The sequence below is a fragment of the Biomphalaria glabrata genome, chromosome 8 (genome assembly GCF_947242115.1).
Source record: "Biomphalaria glabrata chromosome 8, xgBioGlab47.1, whole genome shotgun sequence".
NCBI classification, from domain to species: Eukaryota; Metazoa; Mollusca; class Gastropoda; family Planorbidae; genus Biomphalaria; species Biomphalaria glabrata.
Window position 1 is genome coordinate 9465740 of NC_074718.1, and position 15385 is coordinate 9481124.

A 15385-nucleotide genomic window follows, 5' to 3' on the forward strand; every position below is an offset into this window, starting at 1 on the left:
ACTGTGCTGAGACATCGAGCAGATTTGGAGATTTGGATAAGGAAGTAAATTATCTTTAACTTTGAAGGAACATCCAAAACATTTTACAGAAGAAAAAAAAACATTTTTTACAAGCCAAATGAATCTTTGAAACATTATTACTTTTGTCAATCAAAACAAAATCACGTCTTGAATATTCCTTACGAATAGGCGGATCCAACAGGAATCTGGTTCCGACGGGGGCCGCCTCTGAGTTTGTGTGACAACACAAACTCTGTAATCTTTTTTTAAAAAATGTTTTCTTGACAAGAATGCTTTGCAAACCCATAAAAACCCTTTCTAGTTTCTTTTCTGTTTCAAAGCAAACTGTTAATTTCTTAACATAAACTGTTTCTATGGATATTGCTGTAACAATGAATTGAATGTTTTTACACTGCCATGTACCATTAACATGCGCACTGATATCATCTTCATTAGAACATTTGACTTTTTGTTTGACTCAGACTTATATATGGACTTGTTAAAGACCCAAATCTCAAATAGCTTTGGGCCTAACAGACGATGACCACATAAATAGGTATAAGTCTACTCCCGATGTAAGGGGGGAGGGGGATAGACGACAGATATTTATGTACAAATATCTAGACAATTTGAAGTACACAACCAGAAGAAGTATTGAAACAAGTTTTTATTATTAAACAGATCCATTCACAGTCTATAATATATCTTTTACAGTACCCATATAGTGCAAGAGCTATAAACATAACAAAAACTCAGAATAGGAATCTTACCTGAAACAAAATGATATTCTGTATAACTGTATCCTTTAAGTAATAACTGATATAATAACACACATACACACACAAAATAACAAAATATCCTTAACATTAAATAATTTTTTTTTTAAATAAAAGTATATTTCCATTCAAAATATAAGTCTAGTTCTTATTCCAATGGGAAAATTTGTTTGTTTTATATTTATCACAGAAATATATATTTTTTAAACTTCTTTTTTTTTTTTTAAATGAACCACAAAAACATTTTCTTTAAAGTATAAAAAATTAGGAATGATAAATACTTGAAACTTAGAAATAAACAAAACAAAAAAAAACAGCATGCAATGATAAAAGAAAAAAAAGGTTACATTAAAAAAAAGATCACTTTGTGCAGCATGTTGACAGACCTCAACATCACAATGACAAATTTGTGCTCACTGGTAGAACTGTTTATCTTTATCTCTATCTATAGTTGATATAAATGTATCTCTATAGTTCATCCATCATTGTATAAATGTATCTATAGTTCAACCATCATTGTATAAATGTATCTATAGTTCAACCATTATTGCATTAATGTATCTATAGTTCATCTATCATTGTATGAATGTATCTATAGTTCATCCATCATTATATAAATGTATCTATAGTTCATCCATCATTGTATACATGTATCTATAGTTCATCTATCATTGTATAAATGTATCTATAGTTCATCTATTATTGTATAAATGTATCTCTATAGTTCCTCCATCATTGTATGAATGTATCTATAGTTCATCTATCATTGTATAAATATATATATATATTTCATGCATCATTGAATTAATGTCTCGATAGTTCATCTATTATTCTATGGAGGTAGACTAGTATGAAACTCATTCAACAATTAAAACATAACAAATCCTTGGTGACAAAAAGTGTCAAACATAAGGTGCTTGTTTTTTCTGGTTGTAATTTCTACATTGAGCAATTCTAAAATGATCTGATTAACACAGTCAATTATGAATGAGGTCACGGCAGTTGTCCCAAGGAAAAATCACACAACAGAAACAAAACAAGAAGTTTTCATCTTAAGACAATACTGCATTGAATACTCCTGAAACTTATTCTCATCTCATTTTCTTATTTAAAGCGTCATAGTTATTAGTTTTGTTGCTGTTGTTTTTTTTTAGTGTCTAATAAATGAAAATACAAAAGGATGAAAAAATAAAATATATATATATTTTTTTTTTACACATGCTTTTTGTACGCTGTACATTTCTTTACACTTCCAGACTATAAATGTGCTTTGATGACTATTCAGTCAAGTACAGTTTATCTAAGAAGAAAAAAAAAGTTTTATTGCACAAATATTTATTAAGGAGAGAGAAAGAAATATTTGATAAGAAAATTGTTTCTTCACAGCAATGGAGAAACAATAAAGATGACAGTTTATATAAAAAAAAAAAATTTCTTGACAAGGGACCTGCACATTTGATTCTAGCTAGAAACAAGTTTTGCTGATATTCTGACTATTTTATCACATACAATCTATTGTAAGAGGACAATGTGACCACACTAAAACATCTGATAATACATTTATTTATAAAAGAAAAATCAAATCTAAGGAAACATTTCAAATTTCTTCAAAAAAAAATGAAACAAAAATGAGTGTTTATAAAAAAATATAGATATTTTCTTAACATCAAAAATATGTTAGATTTGTGTTGTAAAGATAACACAGGTCAAAATGAGTAATTTGAAAATGAAACGATGTCCTCAATATATTTATTATTCAATCACACTTAGAAATGACATTGCCTGGAATGTGTGTTTGAAATTGGAATAAGAATTCCTTTTATAAATATACTTCATCAACAGATCAAAATCTGTACTGTGTGTCAACGTTGAAATGTATCAAAGTCAATACTAATGTGTTAGCAGTGCTACTTTAAGTCATTGAACCAATCATGTACAGTAACAAAATATAAACATTATGTTTACACAAGATCACACAATAAAACTGTGATGGTCTCCCTTTTTACACTAGAACTGCCCTTGTCGTCTGCCAGCTAAGGACATTCTTTACTTTAAAGTCTGTAGTGCATCAGACAAACTTAAAATCAATTGCTCAGTTCTTTGTAATACATTCCAAACACTCACAAGTTTTATCATGAAAAGGTGGAGGAAAAAGAAATTCTGCAAAGCTAGAATCACGTAGATGTTATTATTTTTTTGTTTGATTGTTTATGATTGATTTTTAAATGGGGAATATCTTACACTATGTATAGGGAAAAATTTAACAAATAATAAATTTGTTTGCTAGTAATTACAAACTCGTTTAGTTATTCACAGCATTCCCATGCTAGGATGAAATATATTTCATCATCTGATGGGCAAGAGTTAAAAAAAAAATACATCAAAGTGTGAGTGACTATATCAGTCAACATAAGAGGCAAACATATTTGATGAGTATTCCTTAAAGCCATGTTTCCCAAACTATTTCCTTAACAGAACACTTCGCACATTCTGAGTATTAAGTATTTGCTTACTTTTTACAGATACTAGTTAATTATTCCAGAAGTTCATGGAAGACCTATTCAGGCCTCATGGAACACTAGGGTTCTGCAAAACACAGTTTGGGAAACACTGCCTTAATGCAATATAAGGATTGTTCTTCAAGTCCAAAGATGAAAGCAATAAGGCCTTATGTATTTATATTATATAAATATTTTTTTTAATCAAATTGTACAGAAAACAAAAATGTCACAGTAAAATCTGTATGTCAAAGTGTGCAATGTTGATTTACAAGAACATTATATATTAATGCTGTTCAATTCAATTCAATACAATGTACAGTAATGGAGAAGGACATGTTAATGCTGTTCAAGAGAACATCTAAGAGTCTATTCAATGTTAGACAACTCTTGTATCATTTTACTTAATGTGGTCTCATAAAAAGGGATCACATTGAAATGACTCAAAAAGATGGCAAAAGTTTCAAAAGGGCTTCAAAGCAAGATAGTTTTAGCAGATTTGGACAAAAAATGTCAGCACAATACTGATTCTTTGAATTAACAACGTTGGCATTTGTGAATAACAAAGACATAACAAAAGACAAGAGACATTCAATTTATGTATTAGAACTCAGACATTCAGTTCAAATCTTTCTTTGAAAAGTGAAACTAAACAAGAAATAAAGTTTCCAACAAAAATGACAAATCAACGAAATAGTAAAATAATAATTGATGTGATCATAAATATTTGTTACATAAATATATAACTTAATATTTGTTTGTATTCATTTCTGAAAATATACTAGGCACTTTAAAGAAGGTATACAATTTTAAACATGAATATTATTAAATAACAGTCAATTTTAACTTTAAAGCTATTGGGTAAGCATGTGTTGAATAATCAATCTCTAGTCACAATGAGTTTTTATAATCTTCAAACAATCCTTAATCCATTCAGCACCATAGCAACCTAAAGTCCCATTACGCCCAAAAAGGGACATTCAGCACTTGGTCTACAAACTCACTGCTATATATATATATTAATAGCCAATGAAATTAAAATCTTGCTAGTTAGGTCACTAAGAGAGGCCAAGGGAGCATCCTATAAATTTACTTTTGAAAAACAATGGCAGAATTATTTTTTTTTTAAATTCAGTTAAGTGATTGGCTTTCAATTTCAGCAATATCTCTAAATTGTGGCATTGGGTTGTCATGTCTAGATAATTAATTATTGAAGGACTTAAATGATATAAAGTGAGATTTTTATCTTTATTTAATAGGAAATGTTAGTGATGAAAATGAAAGCAGTGATTTAGACATGAGTATGCAGTATTCTAAAATTGTATCCAGGCCTTGATCCAAGACCAAATTGATATTTTGAAAATTGTAGTTTGAGCACTTTGTCATGTGTATACAGTTTAAGATTTATATATAAAGACACTACGTTTTTAGACTGTTATATAAAGTAATCAATTCTGAGTTTATTGCCGTTGGACTAATTATATTATCTTAGGGGACAGATTTTTATTGATTTTTTTTTTTGGTGTGATATTTTCTGCATTTCATTGAGATTTAAGAGGTCTACAATTTAGAGTATGCTGAGAATTAATGGTTTTAAACTAGAATTAAAAAAAAAAAAACACTGGAAGAAGACTATAAGGTAGACCAGCTAAATATGTAAGCAAGGCCTGGAATGAAAACTATTTGACCTTTGGACTGTACTCTTGACAATCCAAAGTGCACAACTACTTAGCCATGGTACAAGTATTCTATCAACTAATAAGGTTTCAAAGTTAAGGTTTAGTATCTGTACATGACATTATTTTTTTTTTAAATAATGTTAACTTTGGAGCCAAGTAAAAAATTAATTATGAGCGTGGAAAGTGATAAAGATGGAGTCCGTAGATGAGCTCACAAAAGCTTAAATGCAAACAATAATTTGAACCAGTAGCACAGGTTTTGAAAAACAACAGCTAAGTCATTAGAATCAGTTGATGACCTCATAGGTGGTTCGGTCAGGCCTGCCTCTATCACAGGAACAGGCGCAGCACAGAAAACAATTCCAGCAAAAGCGCTGTTCAGGTAAGGATGATTGGACTTCATTTTCCACAGCGTGCTTTAACAAAGGCTCAAAGTAGTTATACATCTGAAATATAAACCCCAAAATATAAAACATCTGTCAAAATTTTGAACAAACACAGGAGAGGAGTGAACATTAAATGTTAAAATCATATATGACAAAAATATTATAGTTAATTCTGTTTTTTTTTAAGCTGTAAATATTTCCATGAAATTTAAAATTAATGCATACTTGTGTACAAATGGGGATAAATTGGAACAAAAAAAGTTAAAAGTTAATAAAAAAAAAACAAGACCCCCCTCATGGTCAAGGCTACGTGTAAGTGCTGGTGAACCCTGTTCTTAACAGCAATCTAGCCAAATGTAAAATCTCCACTAGATGGCTGTATAGTACAGCAAAGAGACAATACATGAAAACTCATCTGTGTTCAAACTAAGATTATAAATGAGCTTGGGGACCCAACAGAAAGGGGGGCCCCTTCACATTTTTTATGCTGCCACAATCATCTCATACTGTACACATATTTGAATGTTTTTGGCGTGTGGGGGGAAGACAGAGGCCCCACACATACTAAGTTGTCTGGTGCCCTAATGTTTCTGGCAGTGGTCCTGAATGAAGCTATTTAACATTGTCTTATGTAAAGCTTAACAGCTATTGTGGAGGATGTGTAGGAAGGACTCTAGCCTGGAACTGATGTAAAAAAAAAATTACAAGCCCAGGAACTTAGTGTCATATTTTAAAACAACCAAAGTGAATGATTTGAAAAAATAAATAGAGGCGCAGTGGCTGAGCGGTAAAGCGCTTGGCTTCTAACCGGGGATCCCGGGTTCAAATCCTGGTGAACACTGGGATTTTTAATTTTGGGATCTTTGGGCGCCTCTTTGGGTTCCTGACATTAGTTGGGGAAAAGTAAAGGCGGTTGTGCTGGCCACATGACACCCTCGTTAACCCTAGGCCACAGAAACAGATGACCTATACACCATCTGCCCTATAGAACACAAGCTCTGAAAGGGGAACTTTACTTCTAGTGACTTATCTTATAGCCCAGGGGTGGGCAAATTACGGTCTGCTGGCCACATGTGGCCCGCCAGAGTATTTTGTGAGGCCCGATGACACCTACAGAAATCAGGTGTGCCCACTGATTAAACATATAAAAAAATGCAAACATATTCAAATTAAATAATTTTAAATATCTATATAAATCAATGAAACTTCTGATTTGATAAAGAGGCTAAAGAAACATTATCTCTAAAAAGTTTAAAGTAAATGAAAATTATTCTTATTGGCAATATTTTGAAACATTCAGTCAAAGACACAAACTCATTATTTATTCAATGCTATGAAGAACTGTGTTGAAAGTTTTGGCTTGGACTGAGAAAAACAGTTAGTTGTTGTTTTTTTAAAATAAATTATAGAACAATAGCCCAACCATAAACTCTACACGAGAAACTTTGTTCAAGGATGCATTGTTTATCAAACATGTTATTGATCCAATTATCTCAGTGATCAAACTTATCAGGGCTAGGGGTCTTAACCACAAACAGTTCCAAGAAGTGTATGAAGATTTGTAAACTAAACATTCCGTTTTTCGGTACCACAGCAGTATACACTACGTTAGCATGGGCAAGGTATTGAGAAGAATCTGGGATCTCAAGGGAGAAATTGTTATGTTCTTTGAAGGTCATTGATTGTGACTTTGTTACTAATATTTGTAATGAAGAGTAGAAAACAGACTTCATGTTTATAATTGTAAATATTGCAATGGGTTGCTTGCACATGAAATATATGTGCATCTTTTCAAACAAACATAGCACTTCTCCTGGCAAGCAAGTGAAAACAGATTTTATCCTTTTCCTTTGCTGAAAGGTGAACTTATTTCTAGTAAAATGATTGAGAAGTACAAGACTTTATTGTATTCCTTGATTGTGAATCTGAAAGCAAATTTTAGACATCAAGAACTTGAAACCAGTTTTCAATACTCTTAGTTCACCATTTAGTGTTGAAGGTGTTTCAGCTCCAGAGGAAATACTTCCTAGCAATTTATGACCTGAAAGAGAATATCCAGTCAGTTCTTCCGCGTGAACTTTATGGGTGCCAGAAGCTGTATTTCCACACTTTAAAAAAGACTTTGATGCTAAACTTTTACATGTAAGAACAGAACGATGCTGACTGTAATTTGACAGCAGTCACAAGGATAAGATCTAGTAAGCTAGCTCCACAGTTCTGGAACATTGAGCACGAGTGTAAACAGTTAAATACTTCACATTAAGTGAATTTTTGTGATGTAAAAGGCAAAATCAAAATTTTTTAAGAGTATTCCTAAAATTAATTTAGAGATTGCTACCTCTTGTTGTAATTCCTCAATTGGTAGTGTAGAAAAAAATTGTGTAAACATGTAAACTGTTAGCTAGGGTATTTTTCTAAGTTGCAAATAAATATATATATATATGTGTGTGTACGCCCACCCCCCACCTTAGAACTTTTTTTTTATGCGGCCCTCGACTCGATAGAAAAAGGTTGCCCACCCCTGTTATAGCACCATTTGTATCTATTAGCGAGATAAAAAAAGTTAAACTATACCTGTAGTGAAATGAAACCTCGACCACGAAACAGGACCAGCAACTTTTGTTTATTGTTGACAGCACAATCCACCGGCTTCACATCCTGGGAAACAGATGGAGACATCAGAAATGTCCGTCTAATTGGACAGCTTTGAAATCTGAAGCTGCTATCAAACACCTGTACACGATAGTTATTGGAGTCACACACGTACAGGTGCCGCTGCTTGTCTGTGGCTAAGCCCAAAGGGTAGAAAAACTTTCCAAAGTCACTGCCTAATTCTCCGTAAAAATCAAAAGCCATGTACTGCGGGCCATAGAAGACAGCAATCCTGTGGTTGCCAGTATCAGCGACAACCACTTCCCCCACCTGAGTGTGAACAATGTGTGTCGGGTAGTAAAGTCCATGTTGAGATCGGGTAGCTAGGTCAATGAACTGGTGCTCGTTGATGCTTCTTATCACAGAATTGGCATAGGGCAAAGCCAAGAACAAAACTTCAGGCTCTATAACCAAAATTCCACTGACATCTCTTAGGTTCTTTTGATACATACACTGAAAGTCAAGGGGGTTTTTGTTGAAGAGAGCAGTATACACCATGATTCCTTTGATATCAGCCCGACGCCCCATAGCGCAAAAACGCTCCTCGTGATCTTTAGACGGAGGGTAAAAGCAAACATCAACGATTGGGTGCTCAAACTTTTTGTACCCATAAGGCTTGGAATGCATCTTGTAGAGGACAGCCTTGTTCCAGGTGGTGTCCACTACGACCAAGTGACCAGTGTGGGGGTTGACTGCAATGGCATTGGGATGTCTGACTTCCAGGTTTTCATCTCCGTACCTGAGATCATACTCTAAAAGCAGTTCAGGTTCTTGCTCTCCTGGCAAAGGGCAATCACTGCAGAAAATGAAAAAGCAGTGGCTTAGTAATACGAAGTATAAAGTGTAAATGTATATTTAAGTAAGTTCATTGTATTCAAAATAAAAAATGTCATTTATTATACAAAACCTATTTATATAATATACTCCAACATAAAGAATATTAAAGAAATAATAACATTAAATACCATGAGCTTAAAATGATTAGGCTACATAGTGAAAAATGAAAACATCAAAGCAATGCACAATGAAATTATAACAAATTAACTTGTATCATAACAAGTTATGTAGAATAGAAAATTATTATAATAATGCCCCACATAAATGAGTCATTAATTGCTTAACAAATGAGAATAACCATATCAGAATCTGATTACAGCACTTCCCCTGACATTATTACAAGGCAGTACATTTAAGACCACTTTAAAGTCACTCTACATCTAATGTATTCATTTAGTATGATTCTAACATCCGTACACAATAATTTATCTCAGTAATAAGTTTAAACACATTTTTCTATATTCAATGTTCTTGTATTTTCCTATATAGAATGTTTATTTTACATACAACAGATATCTGATGCATCTCACACACACCAACTTAACATTAAAATAGTCATGGGTTTACTTTAAAATGTATTTATTCATACAATTAAATCATTTTGGTCTTTTTAACCTACTGGACCAATTTTCTGTGTTGCAAAACAGCTATTATGGATCTTTATGATCTAGTCTGGATGAGTGGAAAGGTTATAACCTGATTAGACTATGAGTGTGAATTAATACTTGGTATTTAAACAAAGCCTAAATAGTATATATATTATACATATTATATGATTTTTAACATAAGTATTTTAACAGTAAATTTTAACAGTAAAGCAACTTGAAGCTATTTAAAAATAGGTTACCATGGTTATAAAAAAATTTTATTGCAGAAAAAAAAATTATGACACAATGAAAGAATTATACTTTTCTAAAATACAGTTTTAATCAATAGAACAATGATTTAAAAGTAACTAACATTTTGAACTGTAGTAAAACGACTCACTAACAGTCCAGGCATTGTTAATGCATAGTCATTTTTACTGCATATTTTTTTTTTTTTGGAAACATTTTAAGTTTTTTAAAAAAAAGTTGCAATAAATATGTTTACAAACACAAACATTTTCTTTTATACAAAGACATTGCAGAGAATATTTATCATTTAATAGTTACACTAGCTAGATTATCAATTTCATTTGAAGTATAGCTGCTTGCCAAAGGTTATTCATTTTGGAGAAAAAGTAGAAAAGGGCATCAGCGGTACCCAATCTGGCAAAGAAAAGAAATGACAGCAACTGGGAAAGCTGGAAAAATCTTTACAAGTGGCACAGATATGCCAAGAACTTACAATGGTCACAAATAATAATGACTTAATCTGTATCCAATGTGGCAAAACATAGAGTAAATATCTTGATTTTGATAGCTACTTAATGCTTCTGTAATATTCCCAAATGTGCATTGTTAAATAATAAATGCATAGGTGTTATTTCACTACTTAATTTTAAGAGAAAGACATGCCAACTTTTCTATTTATGTTAAGGCCTAGGACTGATTTGGTAGGCACTGATTGAAAAAGGGACAACTTTTTTTTTCAATCATATCTTAACTTATCTTATCATATAGTGTGCATGAAAATACTATAAGTAACAGGTTTCGACTCATTATATCAATTGGTACTGAATATCCATCCTATAAGTATTGAAATCAATGTTTAATTATTAAAATATACCCAAAAAAAGAGTTAAATACTAAACTAGGCATTGTCTTCAAGTCGAAGGAAGATTGCAGAATTTGATGTGGCTATGTGAGATAAAAATTAATTATTTCCTTACTGTAAATTAAATATAATTTGTATAATACTAGATAAAATCGAATAGAATGACTCTTTTATTTCCTCCATCAGAAACTTCAAAAAGACCAAGAGATAAAGGTGACCATAAAAATAAAAACTTCATCTTTTGAATGCAATTTTAACAAAACAAACACTAACATTACTTTTCTCATCATAATACATTACAGAAAATGATCAGCCTGTAGGTCTATGCAATAAGCAAGCTTTTGCGCCATGATATAATTATTTGTATCATAAAAAAATAACAGGATTTCATTTAAATGTATAAAGTATTAACACTTAAAAAAAAAAATAGATGCCATGGCATTACAGCCACAGGACAAGTTAATTCATCCCAATTACTCGTCCACACTATTTCATTGGACACAAATACTAATCCATGATATCTAATAAATAAGCTGTCAAAAGCAAGCATTCAAGGAAAGCTGAATTAATTATTTGTTCACTTACTTAGATGCCACATTTAGCATTTTATGATTTTATATCCATGTAAGGTACTGTAATAAAACTGATACAAGCGTAACAAATTAAATTTGAACAAAAAAATGTTTTCATTGGATTGAAATTATTTACGGGTAAAGTCAGTTTCAATACTTAGTTTCAAAATAAAAAATCAAAATCTCTTTAAAAATGTTGTATTATTCAAGATTAACTTACTCTTCGGTTTCAATGGCTTCAAAGTTGCCAGTGAACTCTTGAATGACTTGGTTCCAGTGCGTCTGTAACAGTGCTGTCATATCGGCAACCTTATCAGCTGAATCTTCACTCGCAGATTCGTAAATGTCAGAGGCCGAGTGACTTAGAGAGAATGTGACATGCGACTGGCTGGATTCTCTCTGGTCCTGCTGGGAGACATTGGGGCTTCTCTCCGTGCTGTTCTCATTCTTGTTCAAATCTTGTTTCCCAGAAGTCACCAAGCTGGTTGTTGTAGCACTGATTGTTGAGTCTGTTGGTAAACTAACAAATTGTTTGCTACTTGGCGCAGTGAAATATTTACTGATCTCTGAGGGGGGAAAAAATTGTAGATATAAAAATTTTTTTTTGGAAAAAACATTTGAAAACAAAATTCCACAAAGAAATTTTGTGGTAATTCAATTCCTCAATGTCATGCACAAGAAAATGTAATAATGTATAAAAGTGATTTCGTTTTTTTTCTTTAGGATGATAAAAAGAATCAAGGTAAATGGCTAACTCCTCAGTCATGAGAACACTGGAAATTGTTAGGCACCTCTGCACTGTGCCTTGTGTAATTCCTAACTCAAATAACCAAATTGCACAGGCAAAAGGCCAACAAAGCCAAAAATTCCTTGAGGCTGATGAACTATGTCGAATAATATGTTTAATAGGCTAGGTAATAGAGGGAACCTTTGTATGTCATTCAGCTAAATATCTAAATATCAGAGAACAAAAACAAAATGCATATCAGTAAAGTCACCAAAAGTATTTCGTTACACCCCCAAATTCCAGTCCTGTTTTTCATTTGTCATGTCACTGTTGCCGAGTAAAAATCTTAACCCTTTAATGAAACAAACAACTTTTCGTACCCAATTCCTAATGATGTCCTAACAAAATGAAATAGTATGTGCCGAAAATTCTTAATTGAATATATACATAAATTATTAGTTTATATTTTTTTTTTATTAAATGACCTAAAAAGACATATTTAATATATCAATTTTTTTTTTTAAATCAGAATCTCCAACTGACATTTTCTTTGTCATATTTTCCTTTTTGTTATCAACAGAAGATACATATTCAAACTCAAGCACTTGTAAATAAAGAAAAAAAAAGTTTAATTAAAAGCAATAAATGTGCCATCATCATCAATATTTTTTATCCTGGTATTAAGCATACAAATGCTTATAAAATGCTTCCAATGGCATGTGTCTTATATTCACATATCTTTTGATAATGCCTAACCAGCGACCTTCAAATTTAGTTCAGGTACTGAGCCTGGCAGAACTATTAACATTTACATGATAAGTAACAAAGGCAAATAACTGAACCCTAAACCAGAAATCTTCAGTCGGGAAGGAGGGGAAACTTGTTATAATTGGCTGGTTACATACCTCGAAGAATAATTCAGCTAACTTGTGGCAAATCCTTAGGGAAAAATTGTTTCCCAGTCACCTGAAGAACACAGTGCTATATTTTGGTAGATCAAGTGACACTGCTGATCCCAAACTGTAAGCCTATTATTTCTTTTGTATCTAACAGTTGCATGGAGAGGGAGGTAATTGCTATGTAGACAACAACCTTCTAACTATATCTAAGGCCCCCAAAACTCAAAAGTAAACTAATTCCTTTTACAGCTCAACACAAAGGGGAAACATAACGATATGTTTTTAAATAGATGAATAAATGAATGCTGTAGGCAGGAAAGGACTAGTCTCATTAAAACATTTGAATCATCTAGTAATTAAAAAATACTTTAAGTTATAGACATATTGATCAATAAATTTAGTGAAACATTTTTACTGTTTTTACCTTATTTAGACACTTGTTGATTTTTATTTACACGCCTAAACAAAATTTAAAAAACCACTAGCATCTTTTTTCAATGGGCATTCTAAAAATTCCATACTTCACCAGGATATAAACTCAAGATTTACTGTTCTGAGTGATTATTATAAACAATCAATTAAACACAAGGAAGCCAAATAATGGCTTAGGAGGCCACATAAAGATGATTTATTGGTTATGAAATCTTTTTCTGCCTATTTGAAAAGTAAGGTTTTCCACAACTGTCCAATGGTCATATTAGAATATTCACAAGCGTTTTCAAAGCTGCTAGAAACTATGTTTTTTTTATATTGCAGAAAATGTAAATCACTGTTCCTTCTGCCTTCTCATGATATTTCTTCAACAAACAGGACCAGGATGGCTGCTGGTCAAAGAATATGTGCGCTGGACTAGTCCTCTTGATTGTTCAGGTTTCATACCCTGCTCACTGCCATCCACTGTTGCCCTGGAGGAGGTTCGGACTAGGAAGTAGATTATTATCAGCTCTGAAGGAACATTCAAAACATTTTTCACAAACAGCAAAAGGACATGGTTAACAGACAAGTTCTAACCTCTGTGAACCAATACATTGATAGGTGTTTTTAAAAGGGTCTTCTCAATGCCTGCTTGTTGGGTGCTGTACTTCAAACCAATGAATCGATGCAGCCTTTCTTTGAAGGTCAACTTGAGGAGTCGCTTGTTGATGGGTAAAATGATGACGCTGTCGGCCAGCATGTAACATGGATAGTTGCAAATGGGACAAGGGAATAAGCATCCCCAACTGAAGAAGTTATATCTGTTTGGTGTTTCTCGTTCATGTGCAGCAACCTGTTGATTAAAAAATAATAATTTATAAGATACTAACTACAATACTCCCAGTCTACGTAAAAAGTGGGTCTACTATATAAATAATATAGATCTAGAACTAGTTACTAGTGACTAGTCTTGGTCTAGAGTCTAGACTACATAAGATATCTATACTATTTTCTATATAAATATAGAGTTATATTCTAGATCTAGATTGACACTAGATCTACGTCCTCTCAACTCTCATGAATGGTGTCTTTTGTTTTGGTGAGTCTTACCTGTAATTTAATGGTTCGATAATGAATTTTTAAGCAATGTAAGCATATTGTGTGTAAACATGGTAGCGCCCTAGGTTTCTCTAGAGGATTGTGGCATTTAAGACACTTTCGCCACTTCTCAAAATCTTCATCTTTGTTTCTAAGAAGTCTTCTTTCCTGAGTTTCAGTGTAACCCAGCGGCTGGAAATACGACTGCAAGACGCCGGTACTGCCACTGGTACTTTTTGACTCTAGTTTAGATGCCATTTCAGAGAAAAATATTATGTCTATGCCAAAATAAATCTATAGATCTAGACTCTACAAAGCGATGTTTAAAGGCCTGTGTGAATGCTGCGCAGTGCAAATAGATCTAGATCCAAATACATTTTAAACTGTTACTATTCTATAAACGGAGATAAAAGGCAGTGTAAGTGTTTGTTATTGTCTGAAAATCGACAGTTCTCTGATAAAAATTAAAAAAAATTGATGCCAAATGTTAACAAAAGCTGCGTGATCAAATTATAAGTTTAATCGGAAGATCAGTTTTAGATCTAGGTATTGAGCTAGATCTTGACTTTTATTAAAACCATCGTGGTTTTCGGAAATTGTGTATAAAAAATTAAAGGAGCCCCAGAGAGTTTTTTTTTTCAAAAGCCTCTATTAGATCTAGATATCTAACACTAATTGCGCTATTGATATTGACTAGTATTGACATTTTTTTTGTTTGTTTTTATTTGCGTATTAAACAGAATTATTTAAAAAAATCTCTCCTCCTTTGAAAAAAAATAGTGGAGTAACCATGTAAAGTAAAGACTTTTTAGTTTTGCTTCTGTTTATATAATCAAAAGTTGTTTCATTTCCTTTTCAATGAAGAAGATAAATTATGCTTAATTTTAAATTCCACACAAATAACCGTCTTTGGCAGCTCTACGGAAGGGAAAGAATAGCTTCCTAGTTAAGACACGCCTTCAACAAGTCATGTGACTTTCAATGTTTTATTTTTATTGTCGACAAAAGAGTTCAGCGATTGGAGAGAAACAAACAGTGGGTGAGCAAATGTAAGAATCAATTAGCCAAATACCGAGTGCGCACACTTTGAATTTTATAATGTCCTATTTTAAAGTGAGTATATATATTGTTATAATATATATTGTTATA

General features: G+C 32.3%; 1 protein-coding gene across 1 annotated transcript; it reads right to left on the bottom strand.

Annotated features, from left to right (window-relative positions):
- Positions 1–652: 652 nt before the first annotated feature.
- Positions 653–14704, bottom strand: LOC106079632 (uncharacterized). The gene is made up of 5 exons (XM_013240835.2): positions 14249–14704; positions 13736–13991; positions 11319–11664; positions 7914–8787; positions 653–5399 (listed from the first exon to the last, which is right to left on the bottom strand). The coding sequence occupies exons 1-5, from the start codon at positions 14492–14494 to the stop codon at positions 5241–5243; spliced, it is 1881 nt and encodes a 626-aa protein (XP_013096289.2). The 5' UTR covers positions 14495–14704; the 3' UTR covers positions 653–5240.
- Between the last annotated feature and the right edge of the window lie 681 nt (positions 14705–15385).